The following is a 20469-nucleotide window of genomic DNA, read 5'->3' as shown; positions in this document are numbered from 1 at the left end:
TCAGTCCACAGTCTTGCATCGTATGGACAAACTTCATGTTACTGTTGTTGAAATCTCTCACCACTTTTGTCCGTACCCCCTAAGTAAAATGACTTACCAGTTCCCGCGGCTATGCACGTGCATGACAAGTCTGGATCTCTAGATCTGCTATACGGTTACGGCTCTGAGTCCCCACAAGTCTGCAGGAAGTTAAGGAAGTTCCCTTGATTCAGTGATTCAGGATTTGCGAATCTGAGTCTGCTGTTGACTCGTGCATGATGAGTCTGCCTGGATATCTCGATCTGCTACGGTTACGGCTCTGAGTCCGCACGACTCAGAGTCCGCACAAGTTTGACTGATCTGCGTCCACTCCCCTGAGCCAAACGATAACTTCTGGCAGCTATCCTACTTGCTAAAGGCTAGGCAGATGGACTGGGGTACGTTGTAATGGGATTTTACATGTAATTAGAGTAGCGAGTGACGCAATTTATAGTTTTAATTTGTACGTCACCAGGTGTATGACTCGAAGGACTCGGGTTAATCGAGAGGGGAGACTCGTCACGACCAGCTCATTACTAGGATCCGGGTTAATGATCCGGATGAATTAGGACTCACCCATCTCTAATGGAAAGTACATTTTGTCCAAAAGTGGTCCATCTATGGTGGGCTTCACAATCTCCTCTGGTTTCTGACCTAGTGCAGCGTCCAGTGTGTTTTTTGTGGATGAATTCCACTAAGGGAGGGGGAGCCAGTCCATGTAAACATTTATAAGAAAAACACATACTTTTAAAAGACTTAAAATGGTCAAATCTCAAGAAATTGTGTTTTTCAAGGATGGTACAGTGGTGGTATGAATTTGGCTTTCTGTCAAACACTTTGATAGCTCTCTTGTACAGCTGTTCTATGGGTTTCAGGTTTGTGTCACAAGCAAACGACCAGTTTGTCAAACAGTATTCAATGTGGGAATCAGACAGTGGAGGTATGACTTTGCTGCATTGACAGTTAAGAAAGGTCTAATTTGTTTAAAATGTTGCAAGTTGAATTTAATGGTATTGGATACTTTCTTAATATGTTTCTTAAAAGTCAAGTTCGAGTCCATTATGACTCCAAGATACTTGAAGTGGGGACTAGTTATATTTCTGCTCCGTTTAAAAACACATCGGATCCTTCGATTTTGACTGGTCGTTTACTGAACATCATGCATACTGTTTTTTTTGCATTTAACTGTAAGCACATGTTGTTCAGCCAGTGTTGAACCTTGTCCGAAGCATTTGAGAGACAGGATGAGATAATTTCAGTGTTTTTCCCATGTACAAAGATGACCGCATCATGGGCATACATTTGCACATTTAACTCAGGACATACATTAGACAAGTCATTAATCTACAGAGAAAACAGTAATGGTTCAATAATGGAACCTTGTGGAACCCCAACAGGGTTCACAAGGTAGGGGGATTTGGCTCCGTTGACCAAAACACACTGTTTTCTGTTCGATAAGGAAGACTTCACCCACTGTATTGAATCTGCCGCTTTGTAAGGAGCACTTGGTGGTCAACAGTGTCAAAAGCCTTCCTGAGATCAAGGAAGACAGCACATACATATGGGCTCGTGTCCAACATACATTTAACCTTTTCCACAAAGACACAGTTAGCTGTCTCAGTGGAGTGGTGAGCACGAAAACCAAACTGCATTGGGCGGAGCGCAACCTTTGTCTAAATGTTTGGTGATTAGTGTTGGCACCCATTTCTCAGCTACTTTAGAGACACAGGAGAGGATGCTGATTGGTCTGTAATTGGACATTATTGCCTTATCCCCAGATTTAACGATCGGTGTCACCGTGGCCACCTTCGAGGATGATGGAATTTCCCTCGTGCTGATAGATCAATTTACTAACATAGTAATTGGTTGTATTAGACCGTTGATATGTGTTTTTATAAAGTTGGTGTCTAAATCATCTGCATCCCTAGCCTTAGAACCTCTTAACCCTAAGGTTATATGTTTTACCTTAACTTCTGTGATTTCCTCCAGGTCAAAAACAGGGTCTGTATCCACAATCGGGCTAGGTGAGACCTCAGATGGCTTGAAGAGCTTTGTAATGTCCAGAGCACTATTTATGAAATACTAATATAGAAAGTTGGTCAACACTGCAGGGTCTTTTATCAGAGCATCATTGATTTTCAATTCTAGTACATTATTTTCCCTTTTGGTATGTTTACCTAATTGTGGATTTAAGATTTGCCAAACTTTTTTACCGTTACCTTTCGCACCTTCAATTATATTGAGGAAAATGTTGCTTTGTCCTGTCTTATTGTTTGTGTTACCTTGTGGATAGTTCGGATTTCAAGCTCTGCTTTAATAGTTGGTCTCTAGATTTCATTAAACTCCTGCACTGTAGATTCAGCCAGGGAAGATGTGCCTTCCTGTCCCTAAGGCACCTTCTCCTTGACAAGGAAGACATTGTCTCATTCATTTGAGATATAAACAGTTCACTGTTTTCACCAATATCTTCAGAGGACAGAGTGTCCCCCAATTAACCATTTTCACTGCATCCATAAAATGTTGTTGCAGGTTTTTGGGGATGAAGTGTGAACCCAAGGCAGGGGATTTAGGTGTGGCAATGAACCTTTTTCCTTGAGTTTCCTGGCAAAAAGAACAAGATTATGGACAGAAAGACCATTCAGGAAGTTGTATGTTTTAATTCTGTCAGCTTTTTTAGTAAATACTAAATTACATTGCATTTAGCTGACGCTTTTATCCAAAGCGACTTACAATAAGTGCGTTCGACCAACAAGATACAAACCTGAAGAAAACAGAATCATAAGTACATCAGGTTGCATAGAGCTAAAACATTTCAAGTGCTACTCAACTGGCTTTATATAAGCCAGTCCTTTATTAGTATATAAGTGCTTTGTTAGTAATTCTATTGGTCGAAGTGGAGTCGAAAGAGATGAGTTTTCAGTCTGCGCTGGAAGATGTGCAAGCTATCTGCTGTCCTGATGTCAATGGGGAGCTCATTCCACCATTTTGGAGCCAGGATAGAAAACCCACGTGTTTTTGCTGATTGGAACTTGGGTCCCCCTTGCAGTGTGGGTGCAGCAAGCTGTTTGGCTGATGCAGAGCGGAGTGCAAGTGCTGGGGTGTACAGTTTAACCATGTCCTGGATTTAGGAAGGGCCAGATCCATGTGCAGCATGGTACGCAGCTACCAGTGTCTTGAAGTTGATTCTAGCAGTTACCGGAAGCCAGTGAAGGGAGCGGAGGAGCGGCGTGGTGTGGGAAGATTTAGGATGGTTGAAGACCAGGCGAGCCGCTGCATTCTGGATGAGCTGCAGAGGTCGGATGGCACATGCAGGTAGACCAGCCAGGAGGGAGTTGCAGTAGTCTAGGCGTGAGATGACGAGAGCCTGGGCCAGAACCTGCGTCACTTTCTGGGTCAGCTGGGGACGTATCCTCCTGATGTTGTAAAGCGTGTATCTGCAGCAGCGGGTTGTAGCAGCGATGTTTGCAGTGAAGGACAGTTTGTTATCTAGGGTCACACCCAGATTCCTTGCAGTCTGAGGAAACAATAGAGGTGCCGATGTTGATTGTTAGGTCAAGAGTGGGACAATCTTTTCCCGGAAGGAAAAGCAGTTCAGTCTTGTCAAGGTTGAGCTTGAGGTGGTGAGCAGACATCCACTGCGATATGTCCGCTAGACAAGCAGAGATGCGTGCAACGACCTGGGTCTCTGAGCGGGGAAAGGACAGAATTAATTGGGTGTCGTCAGCGTAGCAATGGTATAAGAAACCATGCGGGCTAATGACTGATCTGAGCGAGTTTGTGTACAGGGAGAAGAGGAGGGGACCAAGAACAGAGCCCTGAGGGACCCCTGTAGTTAATTGACAAGGGTCGGACTCTGACCCTCTCCAAGTTACCCTGTAGGTACGGTCTTTGAGGTATGAGGTGAGGAGGGAAAGTGCAGAGCCTGAAACTCCAAGCTCTTGGAGAGTGTGAAGGAGGATCTGATGATTCGCCGTTTTGAGTGCAACAGACAGGTCCAGAAGGATGAGGACAGAGGAGAGGGGGGCTGCTTTAGCAGTTCCTCAGAGACAGCAAGGAGGGCAGTTTCTGTTGAGTGACCTGCTTTGAAACCAGACTGGTGGGGATCCAGAAGGTTGTTCTGATGGAGATAACAGGAGAGTTGTTTAAAGACAGTGCGTTCAAGTGCTTTAGACAGGAACGGGAGGAGAGTGACAGGCCTGTAGTTTATAACATCGGACGGGTTGAGAGTGGGTTTCTTTAGGAGAGGGTTTACTCTTGCCTCCTTGAGAGTGTTTGGAAAGTGACCAGAAGTTAGAGAAGTGTTGATGAAATGGGTGAGAAACAGTAGAATATCAGAAGCGATAGTCTGAAGGAGGTTTGAGGGGATAGGGTCCAGAGGACAGGTGGTAGGACGGGCAGAGGTAATGAGGGTAAGAACCTCACTTGGAGAGAGAGGGGAGAAGGAGGTCAGTGTGTGGGTGAAAGGTGACTCTGGTGACCCAGCAGTGAGTAAAGGTGAGTCGGAAAAAGAAGAGCGAATATCATCAACCTTTTTTTCAAAGTGTTTAACAAAGTCGCTTGACAGAAGGGAGGAGGGGGGAGGGGCTTTGGGGGGGTCCAAGAGGGTGGAGAAGATGGAAAATATTTTTTTGGGATTGGAATAGGAAGATTGGATCTTATCTTGAAAGAAAGTGCTTTTTGCCTGAGAGATCAAAGCAGAGAAAGAGGAGAGGAGAGCCTGGTAGGTTAGGAGGTCGTCATGATGTTTGGATTTCCACCATTTCCGCTTCGCTGTCCGAAGGATGGTTCTATTAGCACGCACTGCGTCATTTAGCCAGGGAGCAGGAGGGGACTGACGAGCCTGCCGAGATGTGAGAGGACAGAGAGAGTCCAGAGAGGATGAGAGAGTAGAGAGGAGAGTTTCTGCAGCAGAGTTTGGAGGCAGGAGTTGGAACGAGTCAGAGGAAGGGAGGGCTGAGAGCACCGATGAGGCAAAGGTAGAGGGGGAGAGGGAACGGAGGTTACGGCGGACAGGTGCAGGATGAGAAGAGATTAGTTTGTTATGTTTGGAAAGGGGTAGAGAGAATGAAATGAAGAAGTGATCGGATGTGTGGAGCGGGTTTACAGAGAGGTTAGAAGTAGTGCAGTTCCTTGAGAATATGAGATCAAGGACATTGCCAGCGTTATGAGTTGGTGGGGATGGAGACAGTGAGAAGGCAAAGGTGGTTAACAGAGATGTTAGTTCAGATATCTTCCCTCTCTGGAGGTTGAAGTCTCCGAGAAGTACAGCGGGAGGGCCAGTTTCAGGGATGTGTGTGAGAGGAGATTATCTAATTCCCCCAAGAAGTCCCCCAAGGCGCCTGGTGGACGGTAGAGAACAACAATGGTTAATTGTATAGGATGGGTTACTGTGACGTGACGGCATGGAATTCAAAGGTGGAAGGAGTGAAGTTAGGTAGCTTGAAGAGGGAAAAGCTCCATTTCGGAGAGAGCAGGAGACCAGTGCCACCTCCTCTGCCAGTGGGTCTGGGTGTATGGGAGAAGGAATATGCTGTGGAGAGAGCTGCTGGGGTGGATGTGTTGGATGGAGTAATCCAGGTCTCAGTGAGAGCAAGGAAATCCAGAGACTGCAGGGAAGCGTAGCCAGAGATGAAGTCAGCCTTGAGAACAGCTGACTGGCAGTTCCACAGGCCCCCTGAAACTAGATGTTGGATCTCAGTGGAGCATGTGGGATAGACGAGAGCAGGCCGGTAATGTTGATTAGGAGATACACGGGGCCAGTGATAATTGCGAGAAGACACATGAACAGGAATGGAGAAAATACACACGATTATAGCATGAGGGGCTAAAAAACAAAAGACAATAAAACACCAGCAATACTTATCTCAATCAAAGTAGGATTTGCCTCCTCTTTGCCTCCCTCGTGACTCCAACAGGACTCCTTTGTGTTTGTCAGTCTTTGACTCCAACAGGACTCTAATGTCTTTGTCAGTCTTCGGCTGACGCTCCAGGAAAGTGCTACCTAAAATGGACACCTGATTGCTGAGTTCTCACAGCTGTGGGGCCACCCCCCTTTAATTAGTTAACTCTTTGAAGCTGGTGGCCCTCAAAAGGAAATCTAGACTGGCTCCCTCCTGAGTTGTTATTGTCTTTTCAGTGGCACAATGGTTTTACAATTACATTAAACCCTAATTTATAAAGTTATGAGTTTAACCCTTAATACAGTTACACCTAGTCAATATAGCTCTTAATATTCTACAAATCTTTAAATCAAAGTTAACCCTGGCAGTCAATTAGTTCAGTTTTAAGGTTTCTGTCAAATGAGTTGTCCCAAGTTTCTGCCTGACAGATACTGTAGCGGTTTTGAGATTTAAAATCACAATTTCAATCAGATCAACTACAGAGCATTTATACAGAGCACACACACTGAAACAGAGAAGTCTAAAAACAGTATGTTACTCACACAATTCTAGAAGTCACCAGTTGTTATCCTGTCAAAATCGAGTTGCACACTGGCAGGTCAGTGACCAGGATGAGACTTAAATACAGTTTCTGGGTGGAAATGGCCACAGATCAGAGCTGATGGGCCTCAATCGAGACTGGCTCCCTCCTGAGTTGTTATTGTCTTTTCGGTTTTACAATTACATTAAACCCTAAGTTATAAAGTTATGAGTTTAACCCTTAACACAGTTACACCTACTCAATAAAGCTCTAGTATCTAAATATATCATAGTCTTGGAGGTTTTTGTTATTCTAGTCGGTCCGAGTGTGCTTGCTTTTCTCTTTGAAAGTCATCACATAACTGCATTGTAATACACGGTTCGGCTGCATTAAATATTACACATCTGCCTTAGCTATTATATAAATGGGGCTGAGAGCCTCAGGATGCTGAAATCTGTATTTTTGAAAATCTTTTTTTCCTTCTAATTTGTTATTCTTTTCTAAATAACACACTGTTATTTTCTCAACAATAACACACAATTATCCTTGTTTTTATTTATTTGTTTAATTCTATAATCTTGGGCTTTTTAGCATGCTTTTCAGCCGTAAATAAAGTCACCGGAAACAGACGTAGGCCTATAAGGGACATTTCGAGCGATACACACCACAAACCAACCACCCAACAGATTACCCAAGATCCTCAGCTTGAAGCTCGATGATTGGATGTTTTAGCCGCAATGCATGTTGGGATATGATGTTAATGCGATATGATATCCGAAAACATTTTTAAAAAAAACTTTATTCCGAGTGTTCTTGCTTTTCTCTTTGGAAGTCATCACATAATGGAATTGTAATAGACGGTTCGGCTGCATTAAATATTACATATCGGCCGTAGTTCTTTATTTATAGAGCCCTGATTTATGGATCATAAATATATCAGCAATTGAAAAACATCTTCAATTTCTCTTCAATAATACGTCTCCTAGCAGTATCAACATTAATTCGGCTTACTTTTATATTTGATCCAATTAGTAGATAGGTTACATTTACACCATAACGGTGCATAGCTGATAGACAGGGACTTGTAGTTTTTAAAGATATTACTGATTTTCTCTGAATATAAGAATGTAAATAGTCAGGGGTTTTGGGTGATGAAAGACACATTCAGAATTTCAATAGCTTACCATTAAATGACGGATATACCTTTCTGTCTATGATGTTTTACAAATCAGATATTAATATATAGAACTACAATATGTGAAATAATATAGCAATATCCTGTAAAATTATGTGAAAACATGAATACAACTACACATCTTCAGATGTTATACATAAGTGTCCTACACTAATAATACAAAGTTATTATGGTATTGTATGCTGTGTGTACCTTATTTGTAACATCTTCAGATCTTCCAACTCCTCAGCAGTTGCCTGTCATTGACTGTTGCAGGTGTAGGTTCAAATATCAAAAATATATGTGTGTGGATAACAAAATACATCCGTCATGAACTAAGCTGGAAACTTATACTGGAAAGGATAATTGATTGTGTTAACACTTTAAACTTGACCGTTTTTTAATCTGCACCGCCTTGTGGTTGAAGCATGTTATTGAATTTTTTGTTGAATATGTTATATTTACATACAAAATTAGGGGAAAGTAGAAGATCAATTATAGAAATATAGAATATAAAAAATCAAGAAGATACTGTAAGTGATCTCTAGAATAAAACAGTTTAGTGCCGGATGTACAAAGATATTAATAGGAGGATGTGCAAAACAGAAAAAATAATGGCAATAAAGCAAAGGGACTTATGGGTAGTGTAGTGTCTTCAGCCATCCTAAACTCCAAAATGTTTTTTGGATTTCATATTGCATAAACACCATATCCCAACGTGCTTTGCGGCTAAAACATCCAATCACCGGGCTTAAACCATAGCTGAGGATCTTGGGTAATCAGTTCAGTGGGTGTGTATCGCAACGATGCTCAAAATGTCCCTTATAGGCCTACGTTGGTTTCCGGTGACTTTATTTTGAAATTCAGTTCCTGAGGAACGGCAAAAAAGCCAGAGATTATAGAATTAAACAAATAAAAACAAGGAGTAAATAACAGTGGGTTATTTAGAAAAGAATAACAAATTGGAAGGAAAAAAAGAGTTAAAAAAATACAGATTTCAGTATTCTGAGGCTCTGAGGGCAAAAAAAGTCTGGCATTATACAATTTAAAATTAAAATAATAATCGTGACTTGACATTGAGTAAGAACATGTTTTTATGAACCCCACAGCTTTCGAACTTTCAAAAAATACGTGGTGCATGCACGAAACGTACTACCAATAGAAATACATTGCTTTTAAAATGGTTCTGTGTGACACGAAAAAAGGGGAAAATCGTGTTGGTGAACACGAATAAATAGATTAAATGTCATGACTATAACACAAAATGCAGTGAGACTGGGTTGACCAAGCAGGTCTGAGTGTGTTTGACAGTTTGTCTCTGGAAGAGGGGGGCGGCAGTTCATAAATCCATGTAAACATGACCATTATTCAGTTAAAACGAGACGCTGCGTGCGCACCTCCTAAACCGGATGCTCCGGTCGGCTAACCATCATAATCCGTTTATTGCGTTTATTATTTATAATGGTAATGATGGATTATCAGTAATAATTTTTAAATTATACAGAGACGTTGGATTAACCATTTTTATGCCCTTGAACACAACTTTTGATCACAAAACAGCAAAGGTAAGACATCATTATCATCATGGCTACGTAAAGTGAAGTTGTTTTCTTGCTCTTTCCTGGCTGCTAGTTCAGTGAGTTTTGGTCGTACAATGATGAGACGTATACCAATGGAATCTGTGGAATCTCAGCTTTCATGTGATATGTTGTTTGTGCTGATACAATGACGTGGAAAAGATTGCTTTCTTCCCGTTAAGTGGGTATGTATCCTTATTAGGTTGTTAAATGTTAAGAAGCCTTGAGAAGCTGTTTCTTGCAAGATCAGGGTTACCAACCTTGGGTACCTGGCTGGAGTGAGATTTTGATATCATGGGTTTATTTTCAGATATGCGCACTAAATGACTGCTATCGTGTCAGTAGCGGGACCTTAGCACATATACGTATAGGATATATATACAAAATATACAAATACACAATATTGGAAACAGACTATAAAGGGCACAAAGTTTCATTCATTAATGAAAGTCAAACACATGTTTGTTTCCACTGTTTTATTGTGTGCATAGGCCTGTCGCGATAAGGAATTAATTGACTTATCGTACGATAAATAAAAAGGAACTCAATAACTTTTCTGACCTCGATAAATTGCCATTTACATGAGGATGTGACTAGCAGTTTGAAAGGATGTACTTGAGTTATTATTATATATTATCATTATGTCAGTGGTCTAAAATGGTCATACAATGGTGCCGACAATAATTATCGTTTATCACAGTAATTTCCGGGAAAATGTATCCAACAAAATTAATTATTGTGAGAGGCCTATAAAACACAGACACATCTACAGACTTACTCCAAACTGCCAAATATATTAATTAAAACAATCCCACTCTCATATACTCTTTGACTCTAGTTTGGCCTAGTATAACAATATGCAGCAGACTTTTAGTTTTTTATCATTTCTACTGGATCTGGATCTGTGCAATACGGGTCGGGGATTGATCAACCGGCTCCCACTGCTCTGCTGTCTGTTAACGTTGTTAAGAGTGGTGGGGGTGGGGAGGGAGCGGATCGACAGCTTGAGCAGCTGTCAACTCAACATTGTAAATAATCAACCAAAAACGTTAGCCGGTTCATCTTGTTTTTGGCGTAAGAATAGTTTGGGCAGCGTGAGAGTGTGAGATTAAGAGTGAAAGTGTGTGTCAAACGCCAGATGCGTGAGAGTTGGCAACCCTGTGCAAGATGTTGCGTCTGCCCCTATGGTCTGCCCCTGGGAGTCTCAAAATAATAAGAGCGCTGTTAGGAGAGATGACGAGTGGCATTCACAGTGGCCATTCAGAGTGATACTCAAACCGGATACGTCACATGGGATGAGGGTTCCCAACCAACCAGAATTGTTTAAACTAAGGAAGTAGCGTAATTCATATACCGATAGCAGCACTGTTTGTCCAGCGGCTTAACGGTATACCAATACCGTCCAATCAGGAACCGGTACTGACTTAGTAATTGTTTTCGATACCCATCCCTACTTACAGGTGTTGGCAAACACAACTGTCCACTCATTGTCCTGCATTATTTGAACGACACCAACAAATAAGGTGAAAGTTTGAAATATTTGAACCGTTAAGCACAGCAACAAAGTGTAAAATCCAAGCCAAACAAAGACGTAGCACTAACACAAGGCTAGGTTAGAATATGTTCATTGAGCCTCGCCCAAAGCATTAGTATGCTACAAAGGGATTTTTTTAGATCAAAATACCATCTAACCAGCAAAAGCCCCCAAAGCTGCATTAACATGATACCAGACAGCTGTTTGTAGCGCCGCAAGGTAGCAAGGAGGTAACCAAGAAACAAAACTAAACTTCCTGTTTTCACCGCATCTCCCAATAAGCAAAGAGAAAATCGCATATCCTGTGAATGCAGCTTTACACACACCTTCAAGCTTTTTTAATTAGGATACATTTTCCTAACTTTCGAATAAAACAATCTGATAAAAACTTTTTCAGACCGCTACTTTCCATCACTAGTTGTCCATGCAATGCCAAGATGTGTGCTAATATCCCCAGATGGATCTAAAAAGGCAACCAATTTACTAGTAACTCATAAACCTCCAGTCCCCTTCATGAGGTTCTCCCTGCTGCTGGTGAATTAATTCATGTGAGTACAGCACAAGATAAATTCTCCCCACTTACTGTAAATTGAAGGGGCCACAGAGTGGGTGGGCGGTGAAAAATTACACAAGTGGAAATGTTGTCATTGCATGATTGAAAAAGACCATAAGAGGGAGAAACATAAAGGTGAAAGCAAGAGGAACGATTCCCTCAGAAGCACCTAAGGGCACTAAATAAAGTGTGTACCTGAAGGCTCACAGGCTTGACTGAGAGTGCCCCAAAGAGTGTATATTTCTGTCATGCCTATAGGGAGGCTTTGAATCCTCTAAAGACAGATAGTTTTAGGGCATATAACTTTAAATTAAAGGGAATAATGACTTATTTGTGACAGTTTCTCATGGGATGTTAAGCTTCTAAAAGGAAAGCAGAACTGGGAAGCTAGTTTGTTTACGGGCAGGCTGATGGCAAGTAAACGCTGCTTATTGAAGCATCACAGCGTCCGCCTGCTTGATCACTCCTGGGCATGTACCCCAAGGACCGCTTAGCCCACAAAGTGGCTATGGTTATGTTTATTTTTTTTCAGTGTTTCTATTCTGCTTTTTCCCCCCTCTATGCTCTCCTCTTAGCAGGATGTGTTGAGTTACAGGTCTGAACCGCATAGATTAGACTCCGCTCGTGTTGCAACGGAATGTTCGCAACCTGATTTGGAAGCTTACATTGGAATTGTTACACGGGACGATGTGGCCAGGACACAAGGAGGTGCATGTGAGCGTAGAGAAAGGAACAAGAGGGAGAACAGATTTAAGAAAAGAAAAGCATAAGAGACGCAGAACTTTCAAATAAAGTCCTTGTCAGGTAAATGGATAGAATTTGACCAAATCTAAGCCCCACATGAACATATTGGGGGCTCAAGAGTGTATAGTAAACCTTTTACCTATAATTAAAATAACTAATCTTTGTTAAGATTTAGATTTCAGTTTTTTTCTCAATTATTTAAAAAGGGAGAGACAGAAGTTTAAGCATATAAACTGAGTATTGTACGTCTAAAATAAATACACCCAATCACTTGCATCCAAAATGTGTGACTGTTTTCATCAATACGTGACTCATTAAGCATATTTAAACAACTGAAAACATAATCTACAAAGTGTTTGTGGTACGATAGTTAGGCCTGTCACGATAATTAATTTTGTTGGACGATACATTTTTCCAAAAATGATTGCGATAAACAATAATCTTGTCGGCACTGTTCTAAGACCATTTTAGACCACTGATATAATGATAATATAAAATAATAATTCAAGTACATCCTTTCAAACAGAACTTTTAATTGAACATCCAACATTGCAAATGAAATGTGAAATAATATTGAAATATATAAATTATATATAATAAATAAAACAAATTAAATTATAACAAATTAATTAAATCACACACAACCAAAACAATCAATTAGATAGACTCAGGCTGGAAAACAGAGCTTTCTCTCTCACATATAAATACATATGAGCACACATTGTCTCACAAGCAAAAAAAACTCCTTAAAATAGCAGTCAAGTGTACAGTCCACTGTCCATACAAAGACCCTATGCCTCAACAGGCCATATCCAAATCAGTATTTCAAAGTTCTCGAGCAAGGAACACCAATATGTTTGCATTGTCGGGCAAATGCATATTTGATTGTAAACTGTTGGGAAGGTGGGGGCTCTCCATCTCCAGCTGCCTGCTCCCAGCTGGGAAAACGGAATGGGGTGGTTGTGTTTCAGATGCAGTTTAAAGTTGGTCATATTGCTACCTTTTGTTGCTACCTTTTTAAATCAAATGCGACACAGCGCCCAGCTCATTTATAGTACGATAAGTTAATTTATTGATTATCGCGACAGGCCTAACGATAGTATTCATAAAATTCTATTTCAACAAAAACACACCTGCTGGTTTCTTCCCTCCTGAAAAAAGTTCTGAAAGTGACAGGCCCAAATAACTGTTTAAATAAAAGTCTTTCCTCTCAACAACTAATAGTCAAGTACAATGCCAAACGATTTTGCAGATCATTTACTCTGTAACCCTCCACTCAAGTCTTACATACCATAATATAGAAAATATCTTTCTCTGGAGGGGCTGCATCAACATAAGTAGAAATAATCCATGTGTTTCAGCAGAAACCACTTTCCCCGATTGTCAGTTGAGCATATGTCTGTTCCAAATGACACATCTGATTCCTGCCATCTTGGATGAGCAGGTTGTGATTGTGTTTGATTTATAACTCGTCCTACGACTCCACGTGGCATTAACAGCCCTCAGGTGTTTGGAAATGAGCAGATCATGAAGGCTTGATGGTGTGGAGAGAACTCCACTACAGAGGAGATATGCAACTTTTGTAAAATGAATACTTAGTTTGCAGTAAATTGGGCGTTGCCATGGCTATCAAAACGCATACACAACCTGAAATAGATCTCCTCAACACCTCGAGAGTTGGTGTGAGACGGCAGATGTGAGTCTGTTTCTCACAACGCTTCAAAGAGCACCGTATGAGAGACTGTTCATTCATTTTGGAGAAAATCTTTTGATATATTAAATTGAAATGGAGGATTCGGATGATTTCCTCTTTAATCATCATGGACATGTTCACGGCACATAGTGAGATTTAGACTCCATTTAACCGATATTGGGAGAAATGGGAGACCCGGGGAGCAGTGCTGGGGGCTAGTGCATAGCTCAAGGGAACTTTAACTTGGTTTGTTGTGGGATTTGAACCAACGACCCTCATGTTCCAATGCCAAGTCCCTACAGACTGAGCATTGGAATCCAACAAAAACAGTTTTCTGTTTATTTCTTATTGACATGCTTCTGTTTGCCTCATGTTCCAGACGGACATGTCAAATAAAACGTTTCTGGAACCATCAAAGCTCAAGCGTAAACTTCTACGACTGATGGGCGATATGACAGCCAGAATCCACCTGAGTGACAGAACGTGGTTCTAAATGGCTGACATTTCATAATGTAAATAACAGTGTCCGGGTGCATATTGTATATCCATCTGAGCAATATGCCAGCGGGCCCCAAGGTGAGACTGCTCTTTGACTTCAACCTTTTTCTCAGAATCTGCCAGTAAGAACTCAGCGGGTATTTGTTTGATCAGATGTATTTCTCTTTGTTTCCATAATTGAAGATAGGAGTTGAATTGAAAACAGTGGCCATGTATAATTCTAACGGAGAGATGTGAAAAGATGAAAAGGTAAATTTGAAAAATGTGTTCAAATACAGGCACAATAGTGACTTGATTTTTGGGACCATTCAGGATTGCAGATTGAATTACTAACCCTAACTTAAGTTAACATTTTCATGACAATGATGTCTTGAAGTTTGGGTTTTCAGTATTGCTGTTGGGTCTTTTAGTCCAGTTTGTTTTAAGGGAGACATGCTCAGGAGTGACTTTATTTTCTGAACCAGACTGGATTACAGATTGACATACTAACCCAAACCCTACTTTGAGTTCAGCAACTTTTTACACATTAATGGATCTCTTATTATAACCCAGTGATATAAAAGCTATTATTCCGAAAATTGCCGTACTGCATTATTACTACTTAGATGTGGTACTTTGAGTATATTCTGATGCTAATGATTCTGTACTTTCAGTTAGGTAACAAACAATAAATGCAAGGGTTTTACTTGTAACTGATTATTTCTACACTGTAGTACACTTTTACTCAAGTAAAGGGACTTCTTCCACCATTGAACATTCCAATTATTATGACATTATAGTCTCCGCTCAGGCCTTTCTGGCTATCATAATACATGTTATCCCTTGAGTAACACCTCTATTAGGCTATTGACTGTAGTTCTTTAACAGCTGGATGTTGTACTTTTTATGAAATAATTGTACTTTGTCACACCCATTTTTCAGATCTATACAGTTGAGTACAACGCGTTCAGTTCTCTGAGCGCTGTCAACTGGTTTTAAAGAGACTGAAGGGAAATCAGTAGCAGAAGCAGTAGACAGAGCAAAGGAACCATCCTAAAATGGATTCCAATAAAACATTTATTTTATCCAAAATTACAGGGTAAATCCTGAAAGGAATAGTTAAAAAAGAACATTGATCATTCTTTCCATTCCATTCTTTACATTTGCTAATGTAGTACAATCAGGCATTGCGAGTAAATGATTAAATGTAACGGAATTCTGTAATCAGGAAACAAAAAAAGGTAGTGATGTTCCCTTATAGTTACATACAAAAAATGTAGATCAGATTGCTTTTACTTTTCTAAAATAATGGGGATTACTGGCAGAATTAGGGTTAAAATAAAGGTTGATATATTATAGCCAGACATACTGCCTCCTTGGTTTTTATTTAGGCTACTTATATACTTTTTTATTTTAAAAGTCATGGTCAGATCATTGACCCCTTGAAAATGTTCCCCAAAGTGAAATTGGAGAATTAAGGTTTTTTTTTTTACTTTCTTGTTTTTGCTCCTATACTTTCATTTAAATTAATATTGCAAGCACAAATACAGGGTGCTGCTAATTGAGTGAAGCCTGCGGTGTCTCCGTGTCTACGTCTCCAATCTGTATGCCTGGCTTATTATGTTCCCATCATTTACTACTCTACTATTCAGCTGCTGTGTGTATGTGTTTTTACTCATACTACATCTTTCCCTACTATGAGTCATAATTACACCCTCAGATGCAATGTGACATTCATGCTCCCAGTAATGCGGGCGGTTAAAAGATCTGCTTTGTAAATGCATTTAAGGTTAAATATTAAGAGCCGCAAACCCTTATCTCTATCTTCTTCACGTTTACTCCGTGGCATGTTGTGGAGTCATCTGTTTATTTATACAGCGGCTCAGATTGTAAAGAGCGAGGACGTCTGTTCCTGCTTATAGCAGCGACTCTAGCATGCTCTATTCTCGCACGCCTCGAGTAAGTTGTTTGTGTCGACTGAAAGAATAGGGGCAAATTGTTTCATAGTTACACAAGTAGCATCTATTCCCATCACAAAATCAAACAGAGCTGCTCAATATTAATGACTGTTTTGTTTGGAGCATAAACACAAATTGGCAGAAAAAGGAAATAAGCATGGAAATTGTGCATTTCTCTGACATTTTCAGGATTTTTTGCCCTCTCTGTAAGGTCACTTTTTGTCGTGAGCTACAGTAGTTTGTCAAGTTGGAAACACCTGAGGCACGGATAGAGTTTCAGTCAGAAGCAGAGTGGAGGGCATGGGAGCTGGTGATATGTTTTTGACTGTAATTGGCTTTGTTACAGACAGGGCTAAGTGCTGTGGGTGTTACATTGAGCTGTGGAACAGTAAGGACATTGACTCACAGAGAATTGTTTGAGGACAAACGTTAACAAAATAGAAAAAAAACAGGGCCGGCCGCACATTTTCTGGGCTAAAATAAATGTTTTATCCATATTCTTCCCTTTGATTCTCACTCTGTGGTAATTATGTTTTAAGAAGAGAAGTGTTGAGATATCAGCGCTCGCAGCAAACGAATACATTTGAACTGTGCTCCAGTGCTTTACGGCCAACAGACTTTCTTCTTCCCATGTTAATTAAAGTTAAAAGCAATAATCTCAAAATGCATTTAGGCTGAGATTATCACATGAGATTCAACAGAAGAAAAGGCTTTCTCTTCGCCTCCTACAGCGAACACTTGTTGTCTCTGAAGAATGCACAACATGCTGCATTAAAAGGCAGTGGATTAGGTACCACAAGTGATCAAATGTGTAGGGCCATGGATGGCACCATGCAGAATACCAGCAACATTGTTGGGGAAGACGCTTCACATTAATGCTTCAAGAAGACGGGCCAAAAGTGGGATTCTGGGACGCTATAGTATACAATTGGTAGAGCTGGTAACCCATGCACCCATGTAGGACCCTGGGTCCAACCTGGCCTGGGACCATTTGCTGCCATCAGCCCCTCTGAGTCACCCTTTCCTCACCATCACTTCAATAAAGGCACAGGTTGCCCAAAATTAAAAAACAGATTCCATCAGAATTAAAATAACTATATGCACTTTAATGCAAACTTAAATCATATCTAGGGCTGAAAAATGTGTAAGAGCATTGATTGACGACACATTTTATAATCATAACCTCTATTTGGATGATGATATCCTCCATCAGTTATGTTTCTTTCCTTGAATTTGAATTGCATTAATTGAAGTAACATGATTGTTTAATGTTTTCTGTTGTACCACCTTGTACAATGTGCTTTGGCAATATTGTCTTTTTGCCAATAAAGCTTCTTTGATTTTGATCATTTTAGCATCATTGCCCTCATTATCATTGTCAAAATATATGAATATCATCATGGTGTGATTTTTAAAGAGGATCAGTACGGGATATTTTGCAGCTCCACAATGCAAAATGGTACTTTAACACATATTTAGTTTTTCACAAATATCTTTCTTCCTGCGACTCGAATATTTTGCAGTCTTTATCCTTTATACATACAGACATTATAATAATATCCATGTTCCAACCCTCTGTTGGAGCTGAACTCAGGTGAAGGAAATATTTACCTCATGAGGATTTGCTCTCTATCTCTAAATGTTGTACTGTTTGATTGACAAAAAAAGTTACGATGTGTGTCACATTCCGCTCTGCTTTTGGTAGATGAAGGATATTGCATGTCACAACCAGCTCTTTGCATCTGCGCTAACAACTCTTGAGTCTGAGCACCTGATAAAATAACCCCTCATCTCCCCATTCCTGCAATTAAATGAAAGAAATTCACACCCTCTAGCAAAGAGGCCAGGAAGCAGGCAGGTGCTTCAGCCCTTTGGCGGAGGAAACCTGGCTTTAGAGGAGGAAGGAGGGACGGCTGGAATTGCTTAACCTCTCCCATAACCTGCAGCTACTTGAGAATCCTGCCCTGTGGTCAGAGACGCTCCGTGATCAACATGAACAGCTTCAGCCTGACATCGGTTCAGCTGCTGGCACTGAAGAAGCTCCTGAAGTAAACTAAACCCCCACCGTCTCTCTCTACAACTCAAATAATAAAAGCCATGACCAGACCAGTATAGTTTTGAATGTGTAAAATCGAAATTAAAGGGGAAAAACTTGAAGCATTTTACAATTTCCCATGCTGAAAATTCCCAGAGGAAGCCATTTCACTCAAGAAAGATAGGGCTTATAATAACATGAGAATATGACTCAATCTGGTGAATATAGTTAGCCATTTTGAAGCCATGGCTCTATATTTAAAAGCCTCATGATAGAATAAATGCTTCATATATTTCTGAAACTTACCTCTCATGTGGTAAAATAGTTAACCATGTGTAAGCCATTGGTCTATATATAAAGATTTCATTATAAAATAAATGCTTTATTGCTTGTGGGAATAATATCTTTCTGAAACCTAAGTATTTTTCCTCACATGTGGTAAAATACATGTTTAGTGTTAGACAAATGATGATAACAATTAGTGTGGACTCTCTCTTTCTCACACACACATTTTCCCCATCAGACACAGATTACTCTCTCCTGAGGTGGCTCGTGCCCACCTGACGGACAAACATAAGCGCACATGAACTGGGGGGATTGTGTCCAGTGATGCTTAGAGTGGAATAAGTCACTTACACTGCTGTTCTGGCCGGACCAGTGCACCATAGCCTGGTTGTGAGAGGAGTCCCCGGTCAAGGCGAACGTTGTGCTGTCAACTTTCAGCTCGTCGTGCCTCGGAGCGCCGGCTCCTCTCCGGTCCTCTCCGCTCCAGCGCGGAACTCTGCGCGCGCCCTGTCCCGGGTCCTGACTCTGGGCTGGGGATGTAATTTCCTCCCCGTCATCACTGCTCCTCCTGGCGCGCTTTCTGCTAAAAGTCAAACCCGGGCTGCTCTCCTGACTCGTTTTGACATTGGAAACTTTCATTTTCTCGCTCTCAACATTTTTGTTTTTTGCGTCTATATTCCGTCTCGGCTCCGTGTGTTCCCCCGGAGCTGGAGCGCATTCAACGGAGCCAGCTGCGCAGGGGAGCCGCACACTTTCCGCACTTGCAGATCTCCCTGCCCCGTGTCCCTGTCCAACAACCTCTCTCTTTAATCCTGTTGCGGACTCACTCGTGTCGAATTTTAGCATTAATTCCCGAGCGCGCCACTTATTTCCAGACTGGCACGACCTGCAAGTTATCTCCGCTTCGGCGGCTTGGAACATCATCAAAATCAAAAAGCAAAACGCAAGGTGCCACTTTGGGCTAAATATGAGCTCTTTCTCCATTGCTGGCGGCAGAGAAAGATGCAGAGGATGTAAGAAGTCCTTTTTATCCTCCACTCTTCTCTCCTGCCTGTATGGGAGTAAATGGCCACTCGGATGTGGAAAGAGGAAGTGCTGCTGCAAGTTGTGGCGGTGCTCAAATGCAGTGTTGTGTAAAAAAAAAGTGGTCCAAGTTGAAGGATTTGATCAAATGAAGCCCCGCACGAATAGGGGAGGAGCTGAGGTTTGAGAGATGGAGGATATGTTGGACTGACTTTCTCCATATTTGTATAGTCCACCATATGCTCCGCTATAATTAAAGCAGTCAGTAATGTAGTCATTTTGTTCTGCTGCTCTTTTATTTCTCTTCACAGGCACATGCTTTTTTGAGAAGCTTATACTGGTATTTATTTTTTCTCCTGAGCATATTTTATCAGCTGCCTTTCTTCAGGGGAAGTAAATCGCTTAATTTACCAAATGAAACTGGATAATTTGAGCTGATCCTTTTTGGATTCAATCCTTTCAGGGGGCTTGCTGTAATTGGAACATATTAATATGTTTTCAATTAAGTGCAGTGTCAGCGATGGTAGCTTCTATGACTTATTAAACAGCAATAAAGAATTCAACAGCCCACAAAGGAGCACAAGATTGTACAAAACACATCTATATCCGAGCGCATTTTCGCAACCGATCCGGCGTCCCTCAAGGATCATGTGAAGGCCTTGCATTTATTGCGCACCCGACTAAAACGAGTAATGTGAAACATGTAGTCTGGACCAAATAATACATTTTTAAGTAATCAGTTAAAAAGGGGACATCATGTTTGCCTGTCTCGACAAGCAGACTAAGAGTCTTAGGCGGTGGGAACGATTGGGAAAAAACAAGGCCAGAAGTTCATCTCTTTAATATCAGCCTTTCAGCTTACTGTGTTTAATGACTGGAGGTTATGGTGATTGCTGATGAGCACAAAGGGATATACAAATGGTCACAGCTACTAAACCAGCTGGCAGCTTCCTAGTTCACAGCAGAGAAGGCAAATAA

At 41.0% G+C, this 20469-nt stretch overlaps 1 protein-coding gene across 1 annotated transcript in view; it reads right to left on the bottom strand.

The window, feature by feature from the left end:
* LOC307015447 (VPS10 domain-containing receptor SorCS1-like) overlaps nt 1-19596 on the bottom strand; it is a 259336-nt gene extending 239740 nt beyond the window's left edge. The window contains exon 1 of the mRNA XM_079644071.1: nt 18820-19596. Within this exon, the coding sequence (XP_079500197.1) occupies nt 18820-19452 (633 nt within the window). The 5' untranslated portion in view covers nt 19453-19596. The remainder of the gene's footprint in view (nt 1-18819) is intronic.
* Nucleotides 19597-20469: the final 873 nt, after the last annotated feature.

This window comes from Notothenia rossii (genome assembly GCF_949606895.1).
Source record: "Notothenia rossii genome assembly, chromosome: 1".
Taxonomy (NCBI): domain Eukaryota; kingdom Metazoa; phylum Chordata; class Actinopteri; order Perciformes; family Nototheniidae; genus Notothenia; species Notothenia rossii.
The sequence above is the reverse complement of the archived record's forward strand: the minus strand, read 5'-3'. Positions and strand labels throughout refer to the sequence as shown.